At 38.9% G+C, this 16196-nt stretch overlaps 2 protein-coding genes across 4 annotated transcripts; one reads left to right on the top strand and one right to left on the bottom strand.

Moving 5' to 3' along the window:
• Window positions 1-447: 447 nt before the first annotated feature.
• On the bottom strand, window positions 448-7840 carry LOC118416035 (L-threonine ammonia-lyase-like). 3 transcript variants are annotated; one of them, XM_035821080.1, is made up of 8 exons: window positions 7717-7840; window positions 6821-7000; window positions 5819-5937; window positions 5632-5709; window positions 3903-4033; window positions 3078-3226; window positions 2397-2486; window positions 448-1607 (listed from the first exon to the last, which is right to left on the bottom strand). In XM_035821080.1, the coding sequence occupies exons 2-8, from the start codon at window positions 6993-6995 to the stop codon at window positions 1366-1368; spliced, it is 984 nt and encodes a 327-aa protein (XP_035676973.1). In that variant the 5' UTR covers window positions 6996-7000; window positions 7717-7840; the 3' UTR covers window positions 448-1365. The 3 variants fall into 3 exon arrangements, with proteins under 3 accessions (XP_035676973.1, XP_035676972.1, XP_035676971.1); XM_035821079.1 differs by lacking the exon at window positions 5632-5709 and having other exon boundaries at window positions 451-1607; window positions 5741-5937; window positions 7708-7825; XM_035821078.1 differs by lacking the exon at window positions 5632-5709 and having other exon boundaries at window positions 452-1607; window positions 5741-5937; window positions 7717-7837.
• Window positions 7841-7889: 49 nt separating this feature from the next.
• LOC118416036 (protein SEC13 homolog) lies at window positions 7890-13738 on the top strand. Its single transcript, XM_035821081.1, has 11 exons — window positions 7890-7991; window positions 8434-8478; window positions 8698-8813; window positions 9405-9556; window positions 9938-10027; window positions 10150-10193; window positions 11101-11234; window positions 12033-12153; window positions 12310-12363; window positions 12570-12656; window positions 13040-13738. Exons 1-11 carry the CDS (start codon window positions 7989-7991, stop codon window positions 13148-13150), a joined length of 957 nt encoding a protein of 318 aa, XP_035676974.1. The 5' UTR covers window positions 7890-7988; the 3' UTR covers window positions 13151-13738.
• The last annotated feature ends 2458 nt before the right edge of the window (window positions 13739-16196 follow it).

The raw sequence follows: 16196 nt of genomic DNA on the forward strand, positions 1-16196 counted from the left end.
ATGTTTTAAACGGTGAAATTTGTTGCTTGTACCATAGACAGTATGAAGTATAACGGTTATAACTAGGGTTGGGTACTGGTTCAGAAAGTTCAAGTACAGGTACAGTCCATGTCCAGAGAATCAGGTATAGCTCCAGACCTGAACCTAATTATCTGTGAAAACTTGAGCGGGCGATACTCAAAACAATAATGGTCCATTTTGCTAAGAAGGATTCTGTTTGGTGGAGTATCCGACGACATTATCGTTTTAAAATCCTTTCTTCATGTAAACAAGACTAATTGCCTCTGTTTTATACCAAATTTGACCGTAGACACTCGGTAGAAATGAATGCCAACTCTCCTCTACTTCACTATTGTTAATTTTTTTTACCCGTAGGCACCAAAAACACATGAACGCCTGTCGATATTATTTGTTCATTTTGAAATCGGTCCAACATCCGGTCCACTGATTTTTTTATTCCATGTAAAAAAATCACAGCAGAGAGAGTTAGTGATGAATGCATGAAGACGCAGTATGCAGAACTGATAACAGTTTAATATGATGAGTTCAACTAGCACCAAGCATTAAACTCAGGTACACGAACAATAATGATTGCAAAATCAGCACCAAGGACAGGGGCAGGTTCTGACTGAATTTGTGTAGTTCTACATAGACCATCATTATGCAAGAACAGTTGTTTTCATATGGACTTTTCTTCCTGTGTAATGTAGTACATAGCCCATACATAGGAAGAGCATTGTAAAGATTAGTTATAGATAACTAATAACAAAGATGATACTTATAGCAGATTTCTGCCCTAATTTTAAGTGGATTAATATCAGGGGAAAACATTAAGAAGAACATGGCATTGAACTCAGAATGCAGGAAATTGTATGGCCTCTAAAATATTGTGTGGGTTATCTGGTCTTCATTCAAGTTCTACATTAAAAGATAATTATGATGATATTCAAGAGTTTTCACAGATTCTGGATCACACATATTAGAAGACACATTTTCTATTCCACATGTAAGGCATGAAAAGGCATCTAATATTATTTACCAATAAAGACAATTTAAAAGCAACATCACAATTCTTTTTCAACTTCCAACTGCTTTCTTACAGGAAGCTCATTTTTTGCCAGAGAAACAGTAAAAGACCATAATGAAATTCACTGCTTTCCAAATTTAGCTCATCAAATATGAATATCAAAGGCACCAGTTTCATCACTATCCCTGAGATTTGTTTATTACAAATTGTAGATCTCCTTTCCTTTTTTAATTTGATTCATTTGAATCTCCATTAGTGATATATTGTACCACTATTCTTCCTGAAGTCGTTACATATTTGCTATGGCTATCAATGCTTAACTAATTCCCTACTAAATGTTATCCACAAATCTTCGACAGTTCTTGGGTTGTGACATTCCCACCAGTTATTACAACAACGACCTTCTTCCCTTTGACGTCCGGTATCTTCCCAGACATCAACGCGGCAAAGGCCGCCGCGCCCGACGGCTCAACCACAAGTCCGCGGGAAAACAACAGCTTCACCGCTGCTAGGATCTCGTCATCGCTGACCAGAAGGACATCCTCTACAAACGCCATGTTGTGTCTGTAAGCATTTGAACCTGTATGGAGAAATAAAGTAGGTTGTATTTCAGTCTCATGAAGGATAGTAGATTGAGCATTAATTACTGCTACTGTAATGTTGATACTAGTTCACCTTTATTCTTGAGGTAACCTATGTCCAATGTTTTTAACGCAGGGTATTTAGGGGTATCAACTTGATGGAAGGTGGTTTCAGGCTGCAATATTTTCAAAACATTGCAAGACACCACTGTCTGTCAGCTTGATATCCCTAAAAAATACTAGTTTTTAACAACAACTGATATAAGTTACCCCGTGGATAAAGGTAAACTAGCATTACACAACCACATAAGGTCATAATTTCCTTCAAACAAAAGTATCATAAAGTTCCATGTTAAATTTGATGAAAACTAATTGAATTGTATGCAGTTTCCTACAGAATGTGTCACTTCTTTGAAACAAAACATTTTTAGAAAGGAGAAATTGGATGAAAGACTGTTAACATAGAGTTCATTTTCAATGTCAATGTTTCATGACAGTCAATCCTATCTATGGTCTCCACTCAAGGGCTGAAAATGGTAGTACAGCATTTAGTAACGCTGGTTCAGCTTTATCCATGGGGTAACCTATATCCGTTGTTTTTGAAAAACAGGATCTATTTAGGGATTGTTAAGGCGACAGCGGTTTTAAACTGCAATGTTTTGAAAATATCACAATTTTAAAACAACCTTTCTTTGACTTGATATCCCTGAATACCCAGTGTTTCAAAAACAACGGATATAGGTAAACCACCGAATAAAGGTGAACCAGCGTTACAGGTTTGACTTTACCTGCATATGGAGGAGCCAGTCCTGCTGCTATGGTCTTCACCTGGACTCCTACAGGTTTCCCTGCCTTTCTGCTCTCATACATAGAGGGCGCTGCAGCACAACATCAACAGTCACATTCAAGACATCTCTGAAAATGTTTAAACCTTAGAACCAGTACGGTGGATGATACAAATTAATCTCAACATGTTGAGTTATTCAAATACTTGCAACGTTAAGGAAGTTGACTCACTGGTATCCATTTGTATATTTGTATTGTAGAAGACCTTACAAAAGTGGCAATCATTTTGTTGTGTCAAGAAAGATTTGCTCTTTCAAGTGAATCAGTGCTGCAAGACTCAACTGATCCATTCACATTGCAGAAACTACATTGCATGCATGCAATCTTTTACCAAGATAGATACACAATGTAATCTACTAGTCAATTATATGCACTGTAAAGGAAATTTTATGATACAGATTATCAAATAATTGCATTACTGTAATTGCTGGGTAGTTTTAAGAACATCTGCAGATATAAAATGTACAAAAGTTAGGTGTGACAGATCGTTCAGTGTAATATAACCAGCTGCTGCTGCACTGCGTGCCTGCAAAGCTGGTGTGTTACGCCGAAGGGAGTGTTATACCGGCTATATAGATACAGTACTGTAAGTTGGAAAGACTGCCATTCTAAACATTGCTCACCCCCCTCTGGTTCTACCCCGTACACTCTGGTGTCGCTCCGTCCTGACAGCTTGATCGCGGCGGCTGTTCCACCTAGTAGACCTCCCCCTCCGCAGCACACCACCACCACATCAGGGTCGGGAACGTCCTCTAGTATCTCCAGTCCAACACTGTTTAACACACAACAAGCAAGACACATCAGATCTTACAATGTAGTTTAGCATCAGCAAAACAGCACACACACACATAGCCTGGGTACCATTCGTATTCTACCGGGCTCCTTTATACACAACGCTACCTACAAAATTTTTTAGGTAGCAAGTGTAAGGAGCCCGGTAGAAGTAACGGATGGTACCCAGGCTAACACACACAATCCACAGTCTCAGAATTTCCAACCCATTACTAGATACAGACTGTACAACCACGTGAGAAAAATGTGTGAATTTGACATGATTTTAAGAGATTTAAGAATGTAGCATCGGTTATCTTGAGGTAGCCTGGTATCCAGCTGTAATATAGCTCCCGAGTCTCTTCTCTCCTCTTCGCAATTACAAAGAGCTATATTACGGCTGGATACCAGGATAATCCTGAGGTGTTTTAATACATATATACTTATGTCAGAATTAACAAGGAGGTTGAAAGAGGGGATTAAGAAAAATCTTGAGAGGGCCTCTGTAACAATGATATTTAATTTTGTGTTATCATGGCACCTGGCATTACTATGAGAGTTGATGTTAGATAATCTTTCAGTAAACAAATAAATAAATAATAAATAAATAAATAAATAATAATAATGATAAATAAATAAATAAATAAATAATATTTCAGTCCTGCACCCACACTGACCTGCCATGTCCTGCCATGAGGTTGATATCATCAAAAGGGTGCAGGTAGTGCATGTGTTTCTCCTTCACACATTTGTCTACTTCAGGCTGGAGCTCTGAGGTGGGCATTCTCTCCACATCCAAACCATAACTCTACAGAATACAAAAAATGTCTGAACCTTTAACCACCTTACACTATACCAGTAATACACTATTACTGGTTACACAGCCTGACAAAGGCTAACTGTGGGCCAGTGGCTGGTCTTGCTTCCATAACATCAACTCTCATAATTCTGACACAGGTGCCCCAACACTGTCACATCAAAAGAAAAGTGAATCCAAATAAATCAGTAAAACCCAAAGCATGTAAACTATCCAGGAGTCCAAGCCATTCTTATACATTTTGTATGGGCCTCAATCACACCAATTTTGAATGTGTCAGTCTTTGGGTAACTGGTGGAATTACGAGAGGTGAGGTAAAACTGAAAGTTGGTTAAGGGTAGTGTCAGAAGTGTGTAAAAACAAGCACAGTCCCTAATAGACTGACCTGCCATTGCCAGCCATGGTATCAATGTTATCCTGATTAAGTTTCATCGTGTTGCTATTCCTGAGATACTTGTCCATTGCTGGTTCCAACTCAGACATAGGCAGTGTCTTCACATCTACACCATAACTCTGTTGTCAATAAAACCAATCATCAATGTAATCAATCAATTAATTTATCACAGTGGAAACAACTTTACAGAAGGAAATTACAATTGATGAAAGACTAAATGTTCAATACATAATCATCAAGTGTCAAAGATAGCATTACATTTGCACCTTAGCTCCTCCCATGCTTGATATTATGTGAAATATATGAAATATTTCTTAAAACAAACCTACTTATGTACTTAGCACATTCCAAATCAAACATACATAGCATAATCAAAGGTAGAAGTTGTTTTCGTAAGTTCAATTTTATAAGTGGATGTCTTTCAAGCCTGTCAATTCAACCTTCTTTAACATTGCCATCTTACATCTTACTTTTCTCTCTCCCGTAGAACTTTACTAGAAGACTCCTACAATGCAAATTATCAGTACCGTAACACAAAACACAAGCTCCCCAACTCTAAAAACAGACGCATGAGTCATTGTGGCCTCTTTTGCATTTCTAAATACATTGTTTTGTATCTTTCTAGTGGTGAACACTTTTCCTTCAACTTAACCCACAAGAAAGTGTGTAGAGAGGGACATAGAAACAAAGAAAAGGTTGCAAAAGACCAACAAAAGAAAAAGATTAAATCTTCCCCACCTTAATGAGCTCAGTCCTATTGGCTGGCGCCAATTATCAGGCATGAACAAGTCCCCTTCAGACCCTTCTGTTGGACCATGTATTGGTTAGGGTTAGGGTTAGGGTTTAAGGACTTACCTTGATGAGCTCAGCCCTGTTGACTGGTGCTGTATCAGGCATGAACACTGTCCCCTTCAGACCCTTCTGTTGGACCATGTAGGGTTAGGGTTAGGGTTTAAGGATTTACCTTGATGAGCTCAGCCCTGTTGACCGGTGCTGTATCAGGCATGAACACTGTCCCCTTCAGACCCTTCTGTTGGACCATGTATTGGTTAGGGTTAGGGTTAGGGTTTAAGGACTTACCTTGATGAGCTCAGCCCTGTTGACCGGTGCTGTATCAGGCATGAACACTGTCCCCTTCAGATCCTTCTGTTGGACCATGTAGGGTTAGGGTTAGGGTTAGGGTTTAAGGACTTACCTTGATAAGCTCAGCCCTATTGACCGGTGCTGTATCAGGCATGAACACTGTCCCCTTCAGACCCTTCTGTTGGACCATGTAGGGTTAAGGTTAGGGTTTAAGGACTTACCTTGATGAGCTCAGCCCTGTTGACCGGTGCTGTATCAGGCATGAACACAGTCCCCTTCAGACCCTTCTGTTGGACCATGTAGGCAAACGCCTTCCCAAAGTTCCCTGCTGACATGCTGATGAGTTGAGTCTGTCCTTGAGCCGCCGAGTCTGGGATGTGGGCCATCTGGTTCACTACTCCTCGGATCTTAAAGGAACCTAAAGATAAGCAGTCAAAGATGTTAAGGTTTTAAGATTATTAATATCATACTAGAAGCATGAACAACAAATCTGTAAGCAGATGTAAGGTACAGTATCAGCACATTCTCTGTGTTCTATACCTGTTCAAGTATACATTTGACGGTACTGAAAAATATTACTAAATGTAGTAAATGTTGCAAAAACACAAAGACTTGAGTACCATCCTCCATAGTGACTGCTGGCTCAATCCTTTTGTTAGCAAGCAAAAGGACTATAGAGGATGGTACTCAGGCTTTAAAACAATGATCACTATGATACTATATATGGTACTGCTACTGATGAATATCTTAAAAGACTTGCCCCACTCAGAAATGTTCAGTATTTCACCTGACTCTAATATAAATCAATCAAAGTTTATATATCGTAAGGGAAATAAGGAAACAAAAATACATAGTTTCTCCTATCCCTAGTTTCAATTAAATGTCATGGATTATCATGCAAGAGAATTAGGTTAGGGAAAGTGCAAAACTGGGGAGATTGTAGCCAGCCTGAAATCATTTTTCTTCCCCTTGATTTTTAAAAAATCCTATCGAGCATCCAAGGCGCAATGTTCCTAAGGCTCTGGAGACCTGCACCCCTGGAAAATTTTGAAATCTAGACCCTCTGAAATGCTATTTCCTACATTTTGAGGTGTAAATTTGGCTGATAGACTAAACTGTTCAACAGCATCTGTTTTTGTGAAAAATTACACAAGGGAAACAGTTTGTTTATATCATTACATTATCGACTTATGTCAGTCACAGAGGACGGAATGGGCAAAATCTTTTTCCGTCCTCAGCTGCAAAATTCTGTCAAATGACGGAAGGACGGGTGCTGGCTACAACCCTGGATTAAACTGTACCCGTGTTCTGCATGTTCTCCAGTTTGAAGTACAGGTCTATGTCGGAGTCCAGCCCACACAGAGTCTGTACATGGTGCAGTACAGGGGTGTGGTAACACAGGCCACTGGTCTGCAGCACCTGTCTGGCACCCGATATCTGCTCTATGGTCATGAGGTCAGCGTTGGGGTCGTACATCTTTCCTGTAGGAGAAGAATTAATCTGATCTAAGAACTCAGCTCTTGAGCCACAAACATGCTTGCAGTACATAATCAAAGTAGGTGTAATAAGCTCCTATTTCAAACTTTCAAGGATGCATGTGCAGCGACAGGAATGCAATGGCGAGTAATATGGCAAGGTGAAGGACCTGACTTGCTAACAGCTCTTAATCGCCTTGATCTTTGTCTCAATTTTCAGGTTAATGTCCAGACGATTTTGTTAAAGGCTTGTAGGGGCCTTAACCTCTGACATATTACCCACAATACCTTCCACATATTACCTAAACATATTAACCATGCATGAAGTATGAACGAGCTTATAATCAATCAAGCCATCAAACACAAAAAGCTATATTTTAATTGCTGAGGAATGTGCATTGGTCTTCAGTCCATGCAATTTGGTTCAGTGAGTACGCTTAAGCTAAATGTAAGTTCTTTTCATTCATTCAACTTCAAGTAGAACTCTTTGCTTTTTTTTAGCATTCTATCTTCTGTTGCCCTTCTTGGTTGACTGATATGCTATTAGAATTAAAAACGTCATGATCTTCGTGATCTTCAATAAGATGTTGTTGTTTTTTCTTGAGAACTACTAGTACTGTAGTAACGTTAGATACAAAAGGGGCGGGACAATAATTGCACTGCACCGTTATTAACAACAAATTCAAGTTAACGTTAACGTTAACTCAACACACTTTACTTACAAATGTTGTGACGCCTTTTTGTCATCCAAGTTGCCCCTGCATTCGTCAGAACGTCATGGGACCCTTTTACTGTATCGATAAGTGCTACTTTAATTCTACAGCGCTCACAATATACCAGCAGATTTTCAAAGTTCAGAAAATCAAACCCGGAAGTAACTTTACTTTCCCACGCATGACGTCAGAGGTCAGGCGGGGTTACACCAGACCGAGGCTGTAAGTGCCACGCGAGCGTTTACCGGTTGTCTGACGTCTGGTGCAAAATTTCCTCCAAAATGGTGAGAACTTTAACTTTTTCTTCCGTTATTTTCTTTCCAGAGTGTATCCAATATTTCACACTACGCCTAGACAATGATAGAGTTACTTTAGATTCTTCTAAGGGCGGGAAAGATGCGGTAGAAAATGTGCTATGGGGGAGGGGGGCGATGTGATCACCAGGAAGTCTGTGCTGTACGGTTTGACGTGTCATAATGATGTACAAATAGAAATTTCTATCTTCCCGCCAATAAAATAGACATTGGGCATAACTAGTACGATACAAAGTTATTGTTTATGCAATTATATGCGTTATTATATTCGCTAGAATTTAGAATTTGCTGTGCATATGTTTGAAAAAACAATATTTTGTGATTTTATCACTCAAGTTTGCTTTTGGCATATTTTACGTTAGAACTGCAACTACAAATCACTTGTGTCATGAACTTTGCTAATCTCTTTCAGGTGTCTGTTCTGAACACTGTGGATACTGGCCATGAAGATATGATCGTAAGTATCTGTTTGTAATTTTGTATGAATATTATAAATTATAATGATTCTTTCTACTCACCAGCAATAACACAACTTTGTCATATCACTACTGATGTTGTAAAAAAATTAATTTGAAAGCCTGTATCAGTACTATTACCTGAACCCATCACAAACGCAGTAGGAGCATATGCAACAAAATGTAAATTTATGGATTTGTTTATTATTATTTGTTTACAGCACGATGCCCAGATGGACTACTATGGAGTCCGCCTGGCCACATGTTCCTCAGACAAGACTGTGAAGATCTTTGACATCAAGAACGGAGGACAGATCCTAGCAGCAGAACTCAGAGGGTCAGTGGCAACTATTAGCTTTTAGTATTACAACTGTTTCATTCAATGAATATCTCCTGGTTTTGACACATGTACTGAAGTTGTCTTTGGAAAAAAAGACCCGATCAGGAACAAATATACAATCAAACCAGGCTTTTAGCTAGGATTTTATTATAGGGGGGGCCAAATTTCTTGGCAAGTCATGGCTATTGATATAGGTGGTGTGAGTATTGTATGAGGGTTGGGGAGCATCCACCTTCCATGGTGCAAAGTTTTAGGGATTTTTAAGTTAAAATGGTACATACTAAGGAATACTGAGGGGGAAAATTACTGTCAGATAGGTCACAGTTGAAGATTGTGACCACAAGTGACCTAGTAGTGACTAATACACTTTGTAGATTCCCTGGTCAATCAGAATTTTATTCTTGTCAGAGGATCTGCTTCCCACCATCTAGTTTAGTGTGTCTAGTGCAGTACGTCTAACTCTAATGCAGTGGGTCTAGTTCTTCTAGTGTGTCCAATTTCTTATCATTTTTAGAACAGCATGTCCAAATGATGCCTGGATGCATGCCTGGCTAAAATCCTGATGATGAGTATTTTCTCCTTCTCCAGACACGAGGGTCCGGTGTGGCAGCTGGCCTGGGCACACCCGATGTACGGGAACATCCTGGCATCGTGTTCGTATGATAGGAAGGTCATCATATGGAAGGAGACCAATGGGCAGTGGGACAGGCTGTATGAGTACGCTAACCATGACTCTTCAGGTAACAATCAACAAACATTCTTTAAAGAATGAGAAAAGAACAAATCAAGCACTACATCTACATGTTTTCAAAGCTAAAGATTGAACGTTATTCTTTTATGCATGAAGTAAATATAGTACCAACAAGCACTACTCTGATCCCTCTCAACTTGAATTGAACCGAAGCCTGGGTCACATAACAAGAACAAAGTGTGACATCAGCAGCTAATTAAGTTGCCTGATAATTGATATTGGTTAAATCTTGTCATAGTTTATAGCTTTGTCTCTATATCAGTATCTTTATTAGGATATATAACATTGTGAAAAGCAAGATTTGATATTCGATTGTATTTTAAGCTTTTAAGGCATCTAAAACTTAAAAACTCCGCTCCTGTTCTTCTAGTGAATTCTGTGTGCTGGGCTCCCCATGAGTTTGGCCTAATGCTGGTGTGTGGTTCATCTGACGGAGCTGTGTCAATCATCTCAAGCACAGGTAAGAATTTGAACTTTAAATATAGCAAGATATTTGAGTTTCAATTGACCTTCCTTCATTTTTTTAGTCCATGCCATATCATTTCTGTTTGAAATGAATGTATTGTTGTTCCTTTCTTACAGCTGATGGCCAGTGGGACACCAAGAAAATCAACAATGCTCACACAGTGAGTAGACTTGTTTCATTCTTCATGCTATTCTGTACATTGTTGTCACATGTATAATGCAAAGTGTCTGTAGATTTTCCGTAAATAGTTTCATCAGGTTGGTAGATCAATTGAACAAAGTCTTTTTCGTTACACAGCCTTCTTTTTAATTCTTCCGTAAACATTTTAAAGGTGACAGATAGCCGTCAAAACGTTTACAGAAGAATTAAAAGAAGAATGTGTAACTAAGAAGACTTTGTTTAATTAGTATAGATTTTTTCTCAGAAATGTCCTGAAAATGTATCTGCAGCATGCCCCCATCTTCTAACATCTCTTAAAAGTTATAAACATGGCAAAGTCCTGACATGATTTCACTAATCCCTACTTTATTAGCTATTTACCAATGCATATACAGGGCTCGAAATACCACCTGCAAATGCAGGTTAGTGCAGGTAAAATTGGAGCTGTGCAGGTATTTCTGGTGTCTACCTGCACATAACCTGCACTGGTTTATGTACTGGATTTTATACATAAATGTCATATGATGTAGGTGTATGTGGATTGCTATTAGCTGCATTGATTGTTACAACCAATAAAGTATAAAAGAAAAAATAGCAATGGCTCCTGAACAATTTGAGCATAATCCATACTTCCTACATTCAGAGTGGTGCAGGTAAAATTTGTCTAGTGCAGGTAATTTCCAGCATTACCTGCACTGGTGCAGGTATGCAGAAAAAAGTATTTCGATCCCTGATATAGATAACGCTATACAAGTACATTGTATTTTGGTAATCATCTTGTACTAAAATCCTCTATTTCCTCCCAACATTCCATTTAAAATGAAATTGATCCTGACCACCCTGCCAAATTTTCAATGGAACCTCCCATACCCAAATGTGGTATGACTGTCTCCCTGTGCTTGTTGCAGATTGGCTGTAATGCAGTAAGCTGGTGCCCAGCCGTGGCTGCAGGCTCCCTGGTGGACCAGCCGTCCTCACAGCGCCCTCAGCAGACTCGCAGATTTGTGACTGGAGGATGTGACAACCTGGTCAAAATTTGGAGGTAATGCTGGAAACTGTCGAATGTTCCCCCTATATTTTATGTGAAAGATTGGTGTCAGGTAGCACCTGAACGGAACACATTTGTCAATTTGTATGACAGTGGTGCGATGTGAGTTTCATAGAGCACCCCCAGTCTTCAATTGGTAATAAGGGCAATTGTACACTTATAATTCAAACATTAAGATATGGAACTGGGAAGACTTTTTTTATTATTATGGTGGAGACATGTACATACATGTACAGCAGGACAGTACTGAGAAAAATGCACAGAAGAGTTGACAGGTAAAAAATACAGAATGGCTTTCCATAAAAGGTACCACCGTGTTGTACAAACCTCCTTTCACATCCCTTCCTATTGCATTTCATGGAAAATCATAAAATCCACCCATAGTTTCATGATGTTTACCAACAAATGCTACAGAAAACAGCAGTGCTTGAAATACTTTTTACAGTCAGGTTGCCCTGGTGGCAACCTGAGTCAAAGGCCAAGTTGCACCATCAACATTTCAGGTTGCCCCACTTCCAAGTTACAAGTTTCTTCAAATCAGCTACTTATCTATTATCTTTTCTTTCAGTCACATGTAACTGCTTATGTTTTATCTTATCAAGAAATAAAAGTAAAACCTTATGCACTTGGGTGTTGTAAAATTGATGTTCCAACTAAAAAAATTCAGGTTGTACACTGTGTTATCTGGGTTTTAAGTTGTGCCAAGCAAACTGTGGTTTCCTTTGCAAGTGTGCAAGTGGGTATTTTTAGCATGGAAGCAATGAATAACCGATTCTCCATCATTTACCCCAGAGAGGAGGATGGCCAGTGGAAGGAAGAACAGAAACTGGAGGCTCACAGTGATTGGGTGAGAGATGTGGCCTGGGCTCCGTCCATAGGACTCCCCACACAGACCATAGCCAGCTGTTCACAGGTTTGTAAAGGCTTTCCTACATTATTTTTGGAGAATCTATGCTTATGAGTATGGGAGCAGATTTAGACTAACAAGGGTGATACACAAGCTACTTTCTAGCCAAGAGAATATGTAGATTCTTTTTCATCCTTAACCAATGTGTTCACCTGTCTACAGGATGGAAGAGTCATCATCTGGAAGAGTGAAGATGGCACGAGCTGGACCTCGAAGGTAAGTTTGACATTTTCTTTTTATTAACTTCTTCCAATTCAAGAACTTTAAGAATTTTTCATAAGGTACTTTTATTTCTAATATAAATTCCAGTCAAGCTATTGTTTCCAGAACAAACATGTTCATGTATATGTTTCCTAGAAAGGATTTCTTATTTTTTTCAATGATAGGTTATGAAGATAATGCTGACACTCTCTGACCCACAGGTGTTGAACAAGTTCCCAGACGTGGTGTGGCATGTGAGCTGGTCCATAACGGGCAACATCCTGGCCGTGTCAGGGGGAGACAACAAGGTAATATAATTGCCCAAATGCATGTAGAGATTATTAATTTATACTCTGTTTCAGTATTATGAATAGCTGTTAGGAGATGCAGGGTACACAATTTATATGGCTCCAATGTCCAAAGCCTGAGGTGCACAGATTAACCCACACTTTGTGTGACCGTAGGTACATGTATTAAATGTCTTTAAACACACATAGTATGGAAGAGTTCCTGTATTAAACTAGAATTGAAGTTGGTATTATATGGTTATACCCTTTAGGTATTGTGTTTTCACCATGGCCAGATGATCCTGAATGTAAAGATAGCTTGTTTTCATGCCCCTAACCTTGTGTTTCTAGTTCATGATTATGAACAGTATTGTCTGACCTGCGATGTTGTCTGTCCTGACCAGGTGAGCCTTTGGAAGGAGTCGTTGGAAGGACAGTGGGTCTGCGTCAGCGATGTCAACAAAGGTCAAGGTCAAACCATAGCTCCAGCCGAACCCCAGAAACCCGAACAGTAACTTATGATAGAGTCCGTCTGTACATGTTGGGAGGGGGAGGGGGGCATGCTTGATTCCACTGCTGTCAAGAGTTTCAGTAAATACACTATATAACTTGGAATTGTATTTTGTAATTGTACTTTACCATGCTTACCTTGATGTTTTTATGATGCTAATGTTTGACAGAAAAATCAAAGTTTTGTAATGTGTCGTTTAAGAGGAGCATTAAAAACACTACTAATGTTATTATTACTAGCCATCATTCTGATAAGCTACAGTTAGAAGTAACCAGGGTTTGTCTCCATTATAACTGCACATGTAAAATATGTTTCTTGGAACAGTCCTAAAGATTCTCATATACCTTATGTATCAGCTAGTGTAATAGAAATTTTGTAGATGTATCAATGGAAACAACCAGCAGTTGAGATCTGTTGGATCCATAGGTTCTTTGTTAAGGGCAGTAAATTTTCTGTTGAGAACGTCTGTATGTATGTAAGAGTGTGTACGAAAAGTTGCAGGGCTATACTTCTGTGAATGCATATGTCACCATTCCTTATGTTTCTGAATAAATTGTTCATCAAGAATAAAGTTTCTCTTCTTATATAATCTCTATGTTTTTGTTATCATTTATTTCCTAGTCCAATGAGAATTGGAGTGGTGCTAAGTTTGATAGATAACAAACAGAAATGGAACAGGAAATGTTTCTTTTTTTTTTTTGCAAAGAAATGAAGGGGCCCAAGATAAGGGCTACAACAAGCTGTAAGTCGTCTTTTCAATTCGAAGTTTTGCTTGAGTAGTATTCTGTAATGCTCATTAAAAAAGATCAACTAAAACTAGTAATAGTGAAATTGAATGGTTCGATTTTTTGGGGGGTACTTTAAAAGGGTAAACAAATGCAAAGGGCCTAGATTGATAAAAGCTCCTTGCTAGCTCCAAGTGGCCTCCTAGCGGCATCTAGCGACTTTAAGTAGTACTGCAGTATCTGTGATTGTCATATTCAGAGTGGGATAATGACCACGTGGGGTAATGCCAAGTGTTACGGCATTTTAGCCTATTCCAGACTTGTAGCAGCCCTTTTCATGTGGTGAGGTACATTGTTATAAAGCCTTGTGGAAAAGTAAGTAATTTTTGGTAGTCAAATGACTTTCTACATATACAGTGACAACACTGAAAAAGAAAGTTGCCAGACCCCCGACTTTCGGGGGTGAGGTTAATTGTTATAAATCCTTGTGAAAAAGTAATTTTTGGTAGTAAAATGACTTTCTACATTCTGGTGATGGGTGCTAGTATGAAATTCAAGTGATTAAAGTAACGCACACTTTGTAGTTTTGAGGCCAAAACGAATGAAAGTTAAGAATATACAGTGACAACACTGAAAAAGTAGCATTCCAGTTCCCTACTTTCGTGGGTGAGACCCATTGTTTTAAAGCCTTGTAGAAAAGTACTTAAGTAATTTTTGGCAGTCAAATGACCTTCTACGTTCTTCTGATAGTATGAAATGAAATTGATAAAAGTAATGCACATTTTGTAATTTTGACGCAGAATATACAGTGACGACACTGAAAAAGTAGCTTTCCACATCCCCGACTTTCGGGGGTGAGCCCCATTGTTATAAAGCCTCGTGGAAAAGTAACTAAGTAATGTATGTTTTTGATGGTTTTAGCCCCAAATTATCAGCATTTCGTCACATATAATCCAAAATAGTCTTGGACAGATTGTTTTCGTCGGGAATTAAGCTCCTATCTCGTAACATGAAACAACAGTATATTTAACCAAAATTTTTTTCTAATCCTAATTTACAGTGCAGCAATTGTATGTACCGCATGATGATTACAACAAGACCATGCATTAAAATGTTACAAGAATATACATGTTTCTAAACTTACTAGAACCTTGTCACATGCCGTAATTGACCAGAGCTTGCATTCACACTGACGTATGGTACTGTTGCGTTTCATGCCAAATAAATAGGTTTTTGGAAATTACAACGTTGTCCAATCATTAAAAAAATCAATGTACGCTCGTAAAATTATTAAGATGCATCGGAAAGAGATTTGTAATGAAATTATATTCACCAATTATACTTTGCGCAATATAGGTAACATATAATGAAGTATGCCTATAACCTCAAAAAACTCTTATAGTTATGTTGCGCCGATTATTACGACGGAATATCCTTTTAATATACGTACAAACCTCTTTTTGGTGCATTTTCGTCATTTTACAGTGCTAGTGATTTTTTCATGAATTGACAATGCTGAGATTTCCAATAACCTGTTCATATAGTCTAGAAACACAACAGTGTCGCACGTTAGTGTGAGTGCACAGAAAAGCTGGCGAAAATAACAATTGCCGCAGTGAACGAACCCCCATGGTACCGCAAGCCACTTAGAGACCATCTTTATCAAACCCCGACGTACCGCAACGGTGCCCCAGTCAAGTGAGTTGCCCCTTACAAACAGAGGTCAGTGACGTCAGACTGTCGCGTGACTTGACTTTGACATTGGACTTTGATACCAAAGAAAGGAGCACATTGCCTGCTGAAGATAGAGCACCTGCTACAGTAAGGTACTATCAAGGTGTTTTTAAGTGAAATCTCTGATTAAGGAGGGTGTTTAAGGTGAATAGGGTAATAGTGAAGCCACCATTGTGTGTACCGACTATCGTCTGTGACCGGATAACTCACTTTTAAAAAGGGGTAGCCCAGGTTTTTTATGAGGGCAGTTAGTGTAACAATGCACAAATCTCTGACCTTAGTGAAGCAAACAGTGCAGATCAACAATCTTTATACTTTGTCACACTTTTACATAGTCCAAGTATGGCGGCATCAATACTGTAGACGAACCTGGTCTATATGCTGCTGTGACGACCGTTGGCAGATGCTATGGATTACATGTTGACACTGCCGTACTAAATGTAATGCTAGAATCGTAGATTGCTTCCAACCTCTCCATTTTCATTTCACACGGACACCTAGAAAAGGTGTCAAATGTCTATAGTAGCCCTGTTATATGGTATCGATGCAAATTATCATAGCCTGAGTCACAAACTCTACCAACGTGAGTTT

The sequence above is a fragment of the Branchiostoma floridae genome, chromosome 5 (genome assembly GCF_000003815.2).
Source record: "Branchiostoma floridae strain S238N-H82 chromosome 5, Bfl_VNyyK, whole genome shotgun sequence".
Taxonomy (NCBI): Eukaryota; Metazoa; Chordata; class Leptocardii; order Amphioxiformes; family Branchiostomatidae; genus Branchiostoma; species Branchiostoma floridae.